Source organism: Caretta caretta, chromosome 11, assembly GCF_965140235.1.
Source record: "Caretta caretta isolate rCarCar2 chromosome 11, rCarCar1.hap1, whole genome shotgun sequence".
Classification (NCBI taxonomy): Eukaryota; Metazoa; Chordata; order Testudines; family Cheloniidae; genus Caretta; species Caretta caretta.
The window spans coordinates 12182574-12199382 of NC_134216.1; the positions used below are offsets into that span (position 1 = coordinate 12182574).

At 41.3% G+C, this 16809-nt stretch overlaps 1 protein-coding gene across 6 annotated transcripts in view; it reads left to right on the forward strand.

Moving 5' to 3' along the window:
* The window catches only part of KALRN (kalirin RhoGEF kinase), a 779108-nt gene that overhangs the window by 347902 nt on the left and 414397 nt on the right, over nucleotides 1-16809 (forward strand). For all 6 annotated transcript variants that reach the window (XM_048869043.2, XM_048869046.2, XM_048869044.2 and 3 more), the window contains exons 6-7: nucleotides 4536-4658; nucleotides 14043-14234. In XM_048869043.2, coding sequence (XP_048725000.2) covers nucleotides 4536-4658; nucleotides 14043-14234 — 315 coding nt within the window. The remainder of the gene's footprint in view (nucleotides 1-4535; nucleotides 4659-14042; nucleotides 14235-16809) is intronic.

Here is a 16809-nt window from a genome sequence, read left to right on the forward strand (position 1 = left end):
TTATATGATAAGCTCATTTTTCTTTTTTTTTTAAATAGTAAATTTCTACCCCTTATGGTTGCAGAGAAAACCTTGGAAACATGAACCCCAAGAGCTCAAAAGTGGAAGGCAAATAAAAAGAATTCAGTTTGTTATTTAAAAAATCTCATGTGAGCCAATCTTGTGGGGGGTTTTTTTGGGTGTGGCTCATGAATTTTGAAAACTTGTCTCCTTACCACCACATCATTGGGGTTTCACAAGTGCTTCTGTGATGTTTACTACTCATGCTTCAGTGTCACATGATGAGGAATGTGAAAGTATGAACCACTCAATGCTGTCAGAGTTCTATGGTGATAACAATGTGAGCCCTCTTCTTCCTCCCCGGGAAATCCCGATGTTTCCACCTTTATCACAGTCCTGGCCCAGACTGAATGTGATTCCTCAGTTTTCCTGAGTAATAGGAAACCACCTGCTAGTATCTGCTAAGGCTCAGATTCAACAAAACACCCCTGTTCATCAAAGCACATATGTAATGGTTCATTGCTTTGCTGAATCTAGGCCTCTCTTGCCACTTGTCAGACACATACTCCAGCTCCAAGGAACTCAACATCTTGTTAGGGACCAGGATGTAGGTGGTGTTGTCTAGTAAGTAGAACAGGCATTCAGGTCAGGGAGTGGAACTGAGAATCAGCACCATAGTCAACTGCTGATTACCAGAGCCAGGAGACAAGTGAATACGAAGCTGAGGGTCAGAGCTGGGGTCAGATACCAAATGCTAGAGTCCAGAGTCAAGCCAGAGTCGGAGTCAGAAGTCAGAGCTGAGGGTCAGAGCCAGGATTAGTCACCGATGGTCACAGGTGAGGTGTTAGTGCGTGAACCGGCAGAGGGGCAAGGAGCAGTCAGGAGCACAGTGGGAACTAGTACCATGGGCAGGGGCAAGGGAGGAGCTTGAAGCATGAATCAGAAAATGGTTGGATACAGCATGCAGGAAGCAGATACAAGCAGGATCCAGTGCAGCAGCAGGGAATCACCTAATTGCTCAGACAACTTCTTTGTCACCTTTTGGCTTAAATAGCATGGCTGGACCAATCAGTGGAGCCCGGCGATCCTGAAGTCAAGGGTCTCGTGGATGGTACCTTGGCTTTGGCTGTAGTTCTGCTAGCTCTTTAGCTAGCCAGATTTCAGCAGACATCAGATGGTGGTCAGGATGTGACAGGTGTGTGGAAACTCACTGGCCGGGATTTGAAAGCCAGGACATCACACACCTCTTCCTTCCCTGAGTTTACCATGTTCAGGGAGTTTATAGTAGGTGGAGGGAGAAGATCACACACTAAATCTTGGACCTTATCAACATGAGATAATTTGCCACAGGCCCTGCAAGTAATTTGGAGTAACATAAATAAATACAGTCAAAATCTGAAACATAGTTGAGAATGCCTTCCTAATTCTGCTGCTGTCCATGAACATGAATGAAGAACAATTTTTGGAAGGCATCACAGAAAATGATTGTGTGTAGCTCAAAGCTCCTGAGGTACCCTTTCAATTACTATTGTTTGTTTTGATTTATTAAACAAGACAAAAGGATACATTTTTATTCATTTGAAATTTTAATTTTTCTCCTAGTCAGTTATTCTACCCCAAAGTTCATAAATATGGCTTAACTTAACCCAGATCCTTGTTCTATAATGCAATTGTGGCTAAGATGAAGAAAGCGCTCTTTCACCCCCAGAAATAATCTGTTACTACTTGTTTTGTTTTATTAATCATTTAAATTCAAGTTGATTCCATTTAGCATTGCTGTGCATAAAATACTAGATTTACTATTTATTTTCAATGGCTTTCAGCCAGGTTTTTTTCCTTAAATGGTTCTAGCTTGGTTAAAAACATGTTCACATTTAACATGTATCTGCTTGAGATAAATCTGGTTTGGTTCTAAACAGAGAGATAAAACTCTGTTGTTTGGACATGAACTTTACTCTTGAAATATCTGTATTGTTTTATGGTAATACTTTTCTTGAGTCCACAGCTGCGTTAAATTCTTTTCTACTCAAATTGTATTAACTCTTAATGAGGCACTGAGATAGCTTTAGGTTGAATTACATTAGGTTGTTTTCTTCAGTTTAATCACTAAAGGTGTTTTGAAAACAGTGGCTACATCCCAGAATGAATCTGGTCAATTTCACAGTCTGAAATAATGAGTGAGCAGCCAGATTCTGATCTGTTACAGTGGTGTAAATCTGGCGTGATTGTACTGAGGTCAACAATGTTGTTCTGGATTTACAGTGCTGTGATGGAGATCTGAATCTCTCCCTAAATATCTTCCATCAGCAAATGTAAAATACAAGATAAGGTACAAAATCTCTTCCTGCAAATAAATTCATGTAAAATAACACATTAAGGGGACAGGTTGGTAGGACTCGTCTTTGGAGCAGGGGTCAGTGTAACAGCTCTAAATCTGGTGTTACTAGAGCTTTTATAAGGTTTATTCTTCTCTCTGATGTAACGGGTATTAAATGTTACTTTTGTAAAATCCTCTACACAGTGAGACTAGAACAAATCCTAATGTTGAAATGAGCATTTAGAGCAAAATCCAACTTCACTGGAGAGGAGTTTGAGGTGTATGTACAGAGCCTATTTTCAGCCTAAATGTCTGTGTAACTCTTCATGCCAATGGAACCTATATGTGCACAGGCAGAGGAGAACTGACCTTGGGAAATAATAATAATGTATAATACGCGGATGCTAGAATCTTTCTGTTCTTAAGGTGTCACCAGTCAAACTTTTTGTTATTCCATTGATTGGATGCTGGTATTTATCTGAGGTCACATCAGTAGCATAACAAAGATTTGTAGCAATCGCTTGAGCATATGGTTGTTGTAGCTAAGCTGTTCATTTGCCTCCTTCCCACTCACAACAATGTAAAACCTCATGCCTCTTCAGCACCACCAAATGACTGTACTGGTACTGTACAGCACCACCAAATGACTGTACTCCTGGTATTATTCATTTATTTATTCTTGGTATTCTGGTACAGCCTAGGAACCCTGATCAGGGCCCCATTGTGCTAGGCATTGTACAGACATTTAACAAACAAGACAGTCCTTGACCTAAAGAAGTCACTCTCCACATGTCAGAAAGCACATAAAAGGTGGACAAAAGAGACAAACTGTGTGAGAGTGGGTTGGGAGGATAATGTAACAATAAAACAGGGTTTAGTGGAAGAAAATCTGAGTTCATCTTTTGCCTAACCAGTGCCAGACAAGAACGAAGACTTCCAGTTTGTTTATAATTTATTCTACAGGGAAACAAAAAACAATCAAGGTGCTATTTTTCAGTCAGTAAAATTAAAGGCAAAACCATTTGGTTTGGTAGGACTTGTTTGGCATGAGAAGAAGTGTTGTCTTAATGGTCATAGCTCATAACTTGGAGCTGTAATCTAGCACAGAATGTCCTCTGGAGTCTTATTTTTTATTAAACTATAGATCCCAGCCGTGGCTGCTGGGTTCTAGTCCCAGCTTTTCCACTAACATGCTTAGACCTTAACCAAATCACTTAACCTTTACGTACTCAGTTCCTCTATCTGTGAAAATTGAGGTGATATATACTGTGCAATGGTATAGTGTGAGTATGTGTGTATTAAGGCTCAGGACGTTGAGTTGGGACACTTAAATTCTGTTCTGGCTCTTCCTCAAAAAGGCTCTGTAACATTAGACAGGTCAATTAACTTCTCTATTCCTCAGTGCACTCATTTGAATAATGGGTATTATAATCCTTATCTACCTAATAGCTAACTTGTGATATTTAATTCATAAATGAGCTTCTTGGATGTCAGGTGTTATATAATAAAAGATGTAGACTAATAAAACTGATGTACAGAATTTTGTTAGAGTTAAATCCAACATACCAAACTACTTAGATATCTGTTTTCCTTTGAAATGGAGCTAAGAGCAATGAGACACTGACAGGAGTATGGACCATAGAATTAAATAAAATGTGTATGTGTGTTTCACTGTAAGCTAACGTTTCGAAGCAAGACTGCTCTTTGTTTTTGGGGGGAGCAAGTACTAATAAAAATCAGTGTAAAACCTCAGTTTGGTTTTTAGCTGAAACGTGTGGGGCGCTTATTCATATACTACAAAGAAAGAAAAAGAAGAAAACCAAATCATTACTGTGTAAAGATTAGTGGTCCATTCCTAGGTTCTGGTAACATTATGAACCACCAGAGCATTAGTCAATGGAATAACTTCTAATGTAGGCCCTGTCACTGTAGTCTTTCTACTTATGGAACTCCTAACAAAGTATAGGAAAGGACTATAGGATCAGCTTGAGGAGAGACCGGCTTACCATGTGTGTTCATAGAGAAGGTGGTAATAACTTAAATTTTGTCCTTGTTTGAATACACTCTATTCAGATAAGGGATGTTTTTTGTGGCGGTACTAAATCATTTTTTGTCATTCACATAAATCTATGTCAGAAACGTTCATATTTGTATTTTGCACTTGATCTTACTCTTTTCTCCTCTGACTCTTTCTTTGTCTGGTGTGAACTTTCTATAGATGTTTGACTGGATCAGCCACAACAAAGAATTGTTCCTGCAGAGTCATACAGAGATTGGAGTGAGCTACCAACATGCCCTCGACTTACAGACACAGCATAATCATTTTGCAATGAATTCCATGGTAAGTTCAGAGATGCACTGTAAATATGGATTCTGTGTGAGTGTGTGTGGGATGGGAAGGGACAGGAGTGAGCGTCCACTCAAAAGAGACCTGCAGACCTATGAGATGTGAAGAATTAAAGAAGGTCAGGCTGGGCATGGGGCAGCAGCACTTTGTTCTGGGAAGTTACCTTGTCAGCCCTGATGTTGCTATATGATCATTTCCTTGATTTAAAACCAGGCCAGTCCTGTGGAGCTGATTACATTTTGGAAAACAAATACAGTATTTTTAAGGGTTTGGCATTTTCTTGACATGGAATTAATGAGACTCAGTAGAACACTAGCTGAGTGCTTTAATAATTTACATTTCTCTTCCCCCACATGGCTGCTCCTCAAAAATCCAAACAGGGGAATCTAATCAAACTGTCAGTTGAGTCCAGAATCAGATTTTGTTTTTCTTAGCTGATTGCAACTTTGGATGCAACTCATCATTACCTGAGGTGAAAAAAATTAATCATTGTCCATTTGGAAGTGCCTTGCTTTCTTACTTGGTCTTCCCTAGTATACAGCATTTGTGTCTGCAAGCTGCAATGCTTTCAGTGCAAAAATTGGGGCAGAATGTATTGACATTTTGATCATTGTGCTAATTTAGAACAATGAATGCACACATCCTATCGAAATGGCATAGGATAGGAATAGTCCTGTCCCCTCTCTCTCAATATTAACTGTCAGCTACAGGAAAAATGCCCTGAGTCAATCAACCACTTCATGCTGTGTTTCTGTCAGTTCTCTGTAAAGTGACGCAGGGTCAAGCGAGGTTGGCACTGGGACGAGAGACCTCCAAGCAATTTGTAGTTGTTTCAGCTTGTGGCATAAGTCACTCGTGAGCCATGGCCCTGCATGCTGCAAGTAGGCTCTGTGCTGCTGGATCAGCTGCCTTTCTGATGAAATGTAAAACAGAGATCCTGACCACTTGTGGTCATTAAAGACCACATGGCACTTTTCATAAGATTAGGAATGAAACCCTGGTGTCCTGGTCAAATTCCAATTCAGGTAATTATATTCCATTGACCTAAATTCCCCCTGCCTTTTTCATGGGCTAGTTATTTTTTTCACTAAACCATCATGCTGTGTGCTCATTAGAACACTGCAGTTCAGTGGTGGATAAGAGGTGCTATGTATGTTTATGTATTTATTGTGATTTTAATTCAAAAGTATGTCAAAACACAGGCTCTAGGAGTCCTGACTGATGCTAAACTAACAATAAGAAACTATCACTCAGCAGAATACAGTAGAAAATTTAACCTACCTTCCCTTTGCTGCCCTGGGACCCTGCGCTCAAGAGGAGTTTCCACAGCATGGAAGGGTCTCTGATGAAAAGTTAATACTGCTTCATGCATGATAATAACTACTCCCGAGCCCCACAGGGATACGCCTGCATGCACTTAGTTGCAAACTGCAATCTCTGTATCTATTTAAGGGAAAAGGAAACAAAGAGGTAATACATACATGTGAATCCAAATAATGTTGGAAACTATTTCAAACAATGATGAATCCAAAACTGATTCCTTAATTGAACTTGCCAGAATTTAGAGAAATTAGGATCTGACTTTGTGGCAGAACATTATTCTACAATGGAACAGACGAAAATCCCAGATCCAGAAATGTATGGTCCAGATCTGGATTTGGGTCAGATCTGTAACTGAACTTTGCAATATCAGTCCATCTCTAATTTTAAATCAAATGTATATTTTTACCAATTTTATTTTTTTAATGAAGAAAACATGAATAAGGATATTTTTGTCAGTGACAGGGACCTGGTGAAAAATTGTATATAGTAGAGCTAATTAGCTTATTATGGCAAGACTTGTCTGCCTGTGTATATCTTTTCCTAAGGGGTCCCTGATTTAAAGCCTAACAAAATTCTTTTTTTTACCTGTTTGTAGGCATCTTTTTAAGAAAAGTGTCAGGCAATGAAATTCAGAAACACAAAGCCACACCACAATGCTTTTGTAAAATGTACAGACTCATAGACTTTAAGGCCAGAATGGACCATCATGATCATATAGTCTGATCTCCTGCACATTGCAGGACACAGAACCACACCCGCCCACTCCTGTAAAAGAACCATAACCTCTGGCTGAGTTACTGAAGTCCTCATATCATGTCTCCTTATTGTTTATGGTGATGTCTCACTTCAGTTGCAGGTGATACTGTTTGATTTCTGGTGGAGACTGCCTGAAAATAACTGTTGAATTTATACATGGATTTTTGTACTTATGCATATTATCTAATATTTATATTGCACTAATGCCCAGAGGCTCCACTTAGGATTGGGGCCTTGTTGTAGTAAGTGCTGTGTAAACACACAGGACGACATGGTCCCTGCCTTGTAGAATTTACAATCTAAGCCCTGATTCTGACAACACTTGTGTATGTGAATTACTTTTTACACATCAGTAGTCCCTCTGAGCTCACATGCATAAAGTTACTCGTATGTGTACATGATTGCAGGATAATACATGATGAATGGGGGAGACGAAAGCAGTCACACTGGATAATTTTTATATACACATTCATTTGCTTCTTTGCTTTAACTCAGTGTTTCTCAGCCCTCTTCATACCATAACCCCATGTTGCAACAGGAAAAAGTTTCAGAAACCAACTCCCATCTACAAAAGGGAGAGTGGTTGTTAAACTTGTTTGCCACCCTCTAGGTTGAGAGCCCACTTCTCTTTTTTTCTTTTCTTTTGATCTTTACAGACACAGGGAGCAATACAACGTTGCCAGGCATTCCTGTCCATGACATCCATTAAGCCCAGCTTGTTATGTCTCTGCATATGATGTCCTGCCAGTCCGTGGTCGGACTCTGTGTTGGACTGACCTTGGTTGTGTTTGCATTATTTTCTCAAGCGTCCCATCATCTGTTTGCCATTTGCAATGTTCCCACCATTGGAAGCTTCACAACCAACACTTCAACTTATATTTTAGAAATATAAACATAATACCTGACTGTCTCTCAACCTGCCTCCCACTAATTACAGTACTCCCAGCCCCAATCATGAGTTAGGTCCCCAAAAATCCTGAGGTTGTCTTCAAAATCATGAAATAATAAAGTAATAATTAATAATAATATATGTGGGGTTGTTCTGCTTTACCTCCTAGTTTCTGAGCTTTAGCATACACAAAGGTCATGTTTTCAAGCTTTTCTCCACAATTATGAGGGCTAGAAACTTTATGATGTTTTTAAATGAAAGCTGAGATTTTCCTATAATCTGTTGATTTCACCACAGGGGTGGGAAAACTTTTTGGCCCGAGGGTCACATCTGAGAATAGAAATTGTATGGTGGGCCATGAATGCTCACGAAATTTGGGTTAGGGTGCGGGAGGGGGTGAGGGCTCTGGTTGGGGGCATGGGGTTTAGGGTGGGGCCAGAAATGAGTTCAGGGTGCTCTGGGCTGGGGAGTGGGGTGCGGGGCAGGGGGTTGAGTGCTCAGGCTGGGGGTGCGGGCTCTGCAGTGGGGCTGGGGAGTTTGGGGTGTAGGAGGGTGCTCTGGGCTGGGACTGAGGGGTTCGGAGGGCAGGAGGGGGATCAGGGCTGGGGCAGGAGGCTGGGGTGTGGGAAGGCGTGCAGGCTCTGGCTGGGAGTGCAGGCTCTGGGGTGGGGCTGGGGATGAGGAGTTTGGGGTATAGGAGGCGGCTCTGGGCTGGGACTTGGGGGTTCCGAGTGCGGGAGAGAGCTCTGGGCTGGGGCAGGAAGTTTGGGTGCAGGGGGTGTGAGGGCTCCAACTGGGTGTGTGGGCTCTGGGGTGGGGCTGGGGATGAGGATTTTGGAGTGCAGGAGGATGCTCTGGGCTGGGATTGAGGCGTTCAGAGGGCGGAAGGGGGATCAGGGTTGGGGCGGGGAGTTTGGGTGTGGGGGTTGGCTCAGGGGTGCAGGTTCCGGGCAGTGCTTACCTCAAGCAGCTCCTGGAAGCTGTGGCCATGTCTGCCCTCCAGCTCCTATGCAGAGCCACAGCCAGGCAGCTCTGCACGCTGCCCCGTCCGCAGGTGCCACACTTCATCTTCCATTGGCCGCAGTTCCTGGCCAATGGGAGCTGTGGGGGCAGCACTTAGGGCAGGCAGCATGCAGAGCGGAGCCCCCTGGCTGCCCCTACGCGTAGGAGCCAGAGTAAGGCTATGCTGCTGCTTCTGGGAGCCGTGTGGAGCGGCCCCTGACCCTGCTCCCCAGTGGGAGCTCAAGGATTAAAATGGCTTGCAGGCTGGAACCAGCCTGCAGGCTGTAGTTTGCCCACCCCTGTTCTAGCAAGTGGGGCTTTAAGAAGAACACCCACTATCATGAGGTTGGTGATAAAATCATGTGTTGACAGCACTGTAATTGGTTGAGTTCTTATAGGCAACACGCTAAAATGGGCTTTAAGAAAGGTTGTGGAGGAGAGAGTAGTCTGAGGGATGCTCTGCATTTTGCAGGAAGAATCCAATTGATTTCAAGGGAAGTTGAATTGGGTCCTGGATCTTTAAGCACATATTTTTGTGAAGTTCCTAGCACACTTTAGGCCCAAGTTAAATAATAATAATAGTTACAATAATCTTCTAAATTCATCTGAAAAATATATTTGAAGGGTCTTTTCTCAGGACAAACCTTTTCACACACACACTTCCCGATACATTCTGATATACTTAACATGGGCCAACTTCCTTTTATAGAAACACTATTTGTAACACTGTTTATTCTTACTATGCTACTCCTTCCTCAGAAGTATAGTGTGTGAGGGGGATTAGAGGGGAAGAGCCATAAATTTCAGGTACTAAACTACAGCTGAGTATTTTTCTTAAAAAACCACAAGTGTAAATGTAGATTTTTTCCCCCAGTGAATCATGCCACGTTTGTTTCTGTTTCTTCAGTTCTGAAATATGAATTATGTTAGTCTTTATTACAGTAGTACAATATTTATACCAATGTAATAACATGGTTCACTAAAACAAAACATTGAGCTCTGCCATATATTTAGTAATCCCATTAACCTAGTTAATTTTCTAGCCTAAGACACAATGTCCTAGTTAAATGGGCACAAGTCTGATTGATTGTAGTTTTGCACTTGGATTACCTGATATACGTGCTGTTTATTCTGATTGAAGTTATTCATATCTACTCCACCAAGATTGTTTTGCGCCTATATTCATTACCTCATGAAATGGTGAGTCATCGCTTTCTGATAAACACATGCTAACAGTGCTGTGTTCAGTGGTGGAATCATCAGCCTTTCTGTTGCCAAGGAGTTAATTATCTGAAACTAGACTGAGATGCATGTTGTCCTTAGAGAGTCACAATACATTTTAAATGCATTACAATTATCTGGTAAAAGCTAATGGCATCTTTTGGAAATTCCTGCCATTTATCATTTACATGAACTATAGCCTTCTGTATTAGGCTGAGAGAAAATGCCATTCAATATAATTCTGCATCAAGCCATTGGCTTTGTTACAGAGGCTACAATGGGAATCAAGATATTAAAGGTGTCCTATGAGAAACATTCTTCACTCACTCCATCTCCTCCACTCCTATTGCTCCCTCTCCCCCACCCTCACTCACACACTCATTTTCACTGGGCTGGGGCAGGGCTCTGGCTGGAGGTGTGGGCTTTGGGGTGGGTCTGGAGATGAGGTTTATGGTGCTGGAGGGGGCTCCAGGCTGGGGGTTGTGGCTGAGGGGTTCAGAGTGTGGTCAGGGGCTCCAAACTGGGGCAGGGGGTTGGAGTGTGGGAGGGGGTATGGGCTCTGGGTTGAGGGCGCGGGCTCTGGGGTTTGGCTGGGAATGAGGGTTTGGGGTGCAGGAAGGGGCTCTGGGCTTGGGGCCGAGGGTTCAGAGTGAGGGAGGGGGCTCCAGCTGGGGGTGCAGGTTCTAGGGTGGGGCCAGGGATGAGGGGCTTGGGGTGCAGGTGGGGGCTCCAGGCTGGGGCTGAGGAGTCTGGAGTGTGGGAATGGGCTCATGGCTGGGGCAGGAGGTTGGGTACTGGCTCCAGGAGAGAATATGGATGCGGGAGGGGATTCAGGGCTGAGGCAGGGGGTTGGGATGTGGGAGGGGGTGCGGAGTGTAGGGTGTGGGCTCCAGGTGGCACTTACCACAGGTGGCTCCCGGAAACAGCGGCTTGTCTGCAACGATACATAAAATGTAAGGTTTCCAGTGATGCAGGAAATACTTTAACCAAAGCTTAGTTATAGCCTAGTGTCTCTACAAGAGAATGTCAACTGTAACATTTTTGCCCTCACTTCTAGACAATAATATATTGTTTTCACATTGTTTGACCTATTGTATTACCATATAGCCATAAATCAAGGGCCTTGTGCAATTCCACGTGAGGAGACCTCTGTTGGCTGAGAGGAGTAGGGGCCTGAAGTATTTTTTAAAAATGAGTGCCTCCGTGAGCCTGTTCATAGCAATGAATTTGCGAGCTCAAAGGAAAAGTAAAGTCTCAGACATTACATTCTCCATTCTGTTTACTTCCTGCTAGGATCAAAAGGTTCCTATAATAATATTGAACATCTCAGTTTACTCTTTTATGAACATGAACAAAACCAGAGGGATAATTTTGTAATATTTTAACAATTGGGTTTTGGTTGTTGAGATCTGTGTCTCATTTTATTTAAAACTTTATAGATAGGAGAAGTGGTTCCAGTGTTTTCCCATTACTAGGAAGCAAGAGTAATTTGGGTTGTTGCAGAACTTAGGTTTTGGTTTTGAAAAACTAAATCAGGAGTGGTTTGCATCCCTGTCCCAATTTACCTCAAATACAGAGAAAAGTTTCCTACTTCCCTCCACATACAGAGTTTCAATTTCTCTCTTTCTCTCTCCCTCTCTCTGTCCTGTTCAGGTGGGCTTATGGGGCCCTCCTGAGTAACTTTTATAGAGTACCCTGGAGATCTGCCAACCTGGTGCTCACCATGCAGAGAATGACAGGGGAACCTACTGAGACCCATTGTCCCTTGGCAGCTCTCAAAGTCCATTGGGGAGTAAGGGTATAGACTGTCCAAAACTCAAACTCTGCTCCCTGCTGGAGTGGGGAGAGCTGTGGAAGATATCTAGTTAGCTGTAGAACATATTGGTACTCTTCCAGTTTTGTTAATGAAAATCCTCATCTAAATAGATAGATATAAAAATATATAAATCTCCCCTAATTGGAAAACCAGATATTAGGAACATCTGCTCTGTCTCAATCAATCTAACCTTTTCTCCCTCAGCTATTTAATATATTTATATACTGCAGTTACTGGGAACCAAAGAATTCACAATTGTTTTCCTTCCACTGAGTCATGCTCATTACGTTACAAGTACTGATATAATTCTACAGGGAAATAAAACCAAGTTCGGTAGGAAAGGCTCATTCTTCACGTGAAATCCAAACTGCTGCACTGACTTTCTAGTCCTTCAAAAAAAGCAGCATTCCAGATCTTCAGCTGCAGCAAATGGCATAACTCTATTAATTACAATCACCCGATGCTGATTTAGATCAGCTGAAAGTCTGGCCTAAAAAGTCTGAAAGCTGATCTTGACTGGAGCACAGCCATGAGGATTTTCAGGAAGAAAGCCTTGCTTATTTAGAAGTCTTTTTGCTGCAAGCCTAACTGCTCAGGTTAATTACAGCTTTTGAGCTAGAGGGACCCAAAGACACATTCCATAGCGGACAATAGTCAAAATCCCCAATCATGGCAATTTTAAAATTGTAATTCTAACTCCAAACGAGTTTTACCAGTTTTCTTCCAACTGCACCAAAAAATGAATAAATCTCCTTTACGTTTAGAATTACTTTGCTATTTTCAAGCCAAGCAAAATTTACAAACCAAGGCCATAGGAGCAGCAAAGAGAGGGGCCAAAAATAAGGCTTATAATGGAAGCTGGATGCCATCATGGCTCCATATTACGATATGCTGCACTGCTATATGTAACTGGGCACAAATGATATTAATAACTGATTTGCATTTGAATTGTCTAATACTTATGCATGCTGTGTATTCATACTGAAGTTATGCATCTCTACCACACTGAGGTCCTGATCCTGCAAACACTTACATGTGTGCTTAATTTCAGGCATGTGACTAGTCCCATTGTAGTCACCAGGGGCTACTCACCTACATAGAGTCATGCATGACCTCAAGTGTTTGCAGGATCAGGACCTTAGACTATTTTATGTACATGTTAAGCCCTTGAATCAGTCAGTCATGATTTTGTGACCGAGAAATTCAAATTGCATTCCTCCCAGTTGTGGAATTGTTAGACCAGTGATGCTCATCCTGTGGCTCTCAGATTCTTCAGGTCTGATTGGAGTTCCCAATGCACTTCCAGATCTCAGGCTACATTTGTCATGGGAGCCCACCTCTCCTCTGTTAAGAAAGCCGGAGAATACCGAGTACAGGTAAAGAGTCCTAAATTGCTGGGCCTCTCCCAGCCATCAGTGAGGAATAGAAGGAGACAGAGGTGATTGCATCAAATGAAGTTCCAGAAAGCCATAAGGCTGTTGCTATCCAGTGTCCTGACACTGGCATTTTGATGGTGCATCAATATATTGTTGTGATGATTCTCTGTTATGAGGCTTATGTTGTAATGAAATATTGGGGTATCATGCTGCTGTGTAATGGCTTTCTGAAATTCCGCTTGATAACAAAGTGGGTCTTCAGAGCTTCCAGGCTGAGTACAACCCCTGATGGAAAATTCCCATCAAACAAACAGAAAATGATAAGCTTTCTGTGGGTCTTTTGAACTTTTCTACATTTAGAATGTAATATAAAATGTTATCCCTGCTATGGTATGGGTTAAAAAAATCTATAGAAAAGATAGTTTTCATGAAACTATATAACTTTTATAGCAATTTCATACATCTTCTTAAATTTCTATACAATATTGGTATAATCCCAATAAAATTCTATAGGACTTCTCCATAAGGAATTGTATTAGTCCATCTCTTGACAATGCACCCCTCTTTTAAGGGATCTCATTTATCTCTTGAAATGTAGAATGTAAACATTTCTGCAATTATAATTTGCACCAAGAATTGTGAATGAATGTACCCGAAATACCAAGAATAAGATAAAGAGAGAGGGAAATGAGAAGACGCTAATTGGGTAAGAGACATCTCAGGTGTCGCAGATGATTTCCCCTAAATAAATAAAATGTGTGTGTGAGGGGGAAATAGATGATGTGCTAAAATATTTCTGTAGGATTTATTTTTAGAATGAAAGGTAGTATGTCTACAAACTACAACTCATGCATATTTAAAAAGCTGCTTGATTGTTCTCACCCCAACTTCTCTGCATCCTTCCAGCTGATGGTGTTTTGAATTTGTAATGAAGATGCAGAATGGCCGTGTTTCTCCCTTCTGTTTATTCATGTTTTTTTCCCCCTAATTTTCAGAATGCCTATGTCAACATCAATCGGATCATGTCAGTTGCATCCAGGCTTTCAGAGGCAGGCCATTATGCTTCCCAGCAAATTAAACAAATTTCTACCCAGCTAGATCAAGAATGGAAGAGCTTTGCTGCAGCTCTGGATGAGCGCAGTACCATCCTAGCCATGTCTGCCGTATTTCACCAGAAGGCTGAACAGGTGAGTTACAGTGAGTTGGAAAATTGTCTACAACCATGTTGGTAACCACTAAAATAAACCCTTATCTGATTGCTACTTTGTCTATATGCAGTGAATTTGGGAGTCTCAATCTGGTTCCTAGTGGACAAGTGTCGAAATCACCAATACCACCACTTCTACTGTAATTGACACAAATCGATTCCCTTATTAGTAATCTAAGAAGAAAGGCTTAGGATTTAATGAACATTCCTTTTCCCTTACAGGTGATCCTCCCCAGTCATAGGTGAGGTACATTGGTACAGTAATGCACTGCCTTGTTCTCTGCATTTCCGTGCAGCTGCCAGGACTATCTCTATTCTATGGATAAATTCAGGATTATTGTGGGTAGGAGAGTAGTGATGATAATGAAATATGTATGTGCACGTATGTACATATCTGCATGCACATACATAATACAGGTCTATACTAGACTATATTTTGTAAGAACAAAGGGCTGTAGGCCAAATTAATATTAATCAAACTCAATAAATTCTTTACTATTATTTAATATTGTAGTAGTACCCATAGTTTTTAATTTCATTTAGTCTCACCATCAGAAGTCCATAAAGGTAGTTAGGGCAGCTCCAAAAGATTTCTTCTTTCCTTTGAGCAAAGTTCTGAAGTATATCTTCTAGGAAATAACATAGTTTAATAATTTCTTAACTAGGAAAGACTTGAAGTCTGCCTGCAGATGATACCTTTGCTTTTTAGGCCCAAATCCACTCTGCTTGCAAGTGATGACCTGCCTTTGATTGCTGGCTGTAAGTGGCATTCTTCCTTCAGCTGACAAATATTGCTTTGAGGCTGACTCCTCAGTCTTTTTATGCTCCTTCCTTTGACTCAGTAGTTAATGTCAAGCCCAATGAGTGGATGTGCTTGACGCTCACTTAATAACCCATGATTTGAATGGCTGGAGATTTTCTCCTGAGGTTTCATATACAAACCTGGAGCATGACCAGCTATGTTATATGACTTTTTATTATCCTCTAGACTGTGGGATTCATTTACACAGTAGAATATGTAGTTTTTAGACTGAAGTTTCTTCAGATGCATTTAACAGTTTGTCATCTTCAGATGTCCATTTTTATCTGAATGTGCCAAGAATCCTCTTTATGCAGAATGTAATGTGTATTAGCTGTTTTTGCTAGTCTTTTGGGATTCTCGCAGTCTTTTGCTGTGAAAGTCCTCATGTTTGCAGCTAGTCTGGGTTTTGTTTTGGTTTTTTTTGTCTCTTGGAATGCCTTTCTCAAGTAGGATTCAGTTCAGATTTAGTTTAGACATGATAATCATTGTTGGTACAATACCCTATAACCGCCTCAGGAATTGCAGATGGAGTCTCAGTTGAAGTTTTCCTAATAGAAACTCCTTCATAGATTAATAAATTCTAAATAAACATTATATTATAATGTTACATTTTCTAACTTTCAGAAATCAACAAAATAAAGGAAGAGGTATGCAGAACCCAGAAAGAGGTATAGAATGTGTGTTACACATTATGACAAAGAGGTTGGTAGTTCCAACCCACTCCTAAGGTTTTTTTGCCTTTGAGGCAGTGGGAGAGGGTAGGGGAAATGGAGATGGGGGGGCGGCTTTCCTGGTTTATAGGCATCTTGCTTTTCATTAATCATTGCAATAGATTCTGGAATGAGCTAAGAGATACTTCTGTTGGTGATCTTTGACTTCCTGATGGGAAAAGGATACAACTGAATCCTGTTTTCATTAGGCACTCTGTTTTAGCCTGGAAGGGGGAGACATCTAGCAGATGGATCCATGCCAATGGGCCCTTGTGCGCATACACAGCCCCAGATCAATGGGATCTGCATGGATCCGTCCATACAGATGCATTTGCAGGACTGGGGCCATGGTTTGGTCTTTTGAGATAAGTGAAATTGGTTTTGTTTTCAAATAAGTTGGTGAGTACCTTAAAATTACAGGTGTTCATGCAGATAAAGATGTTTACTTGAAATTTTATTTGCTAATAATGTTGATCTCAGAGAAGAAAATAATGTTTGTCTCAGAAGGCAGCTAAAGGTGTCCAGGGAAAGTCCAGCACAAACAGAAAACAGGATATTTATAACTTCTGCCCTAGAATTATGGCAGATTTCCTCTTGATTTTGTATTTTCTGCTTACACTGAACCAGAACGTAGAGCCATTACTCATCCTCCTGGGCACTTACTCATGTGAAAATACACCCTTGTCTCCAGTGGGGCTATTGTTCTGAAGAAGTGCTTATCCACGTGAGTAAGGGTTGTACACACTAACCCTCTTTCATCGGGCTGTCATGTTTCAGATACATTGAGCACCATGGTGTTTAGACACCAGTCTCTCTGCAGGGCTGTTAATCTTCTACCAGGAATACATTCACATGGAAAAAGAGAAAAGAGAATTATTTAAAGATATCATGAAAAATAATACTTTGTTTTTTATGAGTGAACTCCTGTTTTTCTGAACTTTTAGGCTTGTTTGCAATTTATGAAGTGTTGCTAAGAAATTTTATAACATGAAAGGTAATAGAAACCTGGATTGAACTGCTTGTTAGTTTGGGTGAATTTGTTG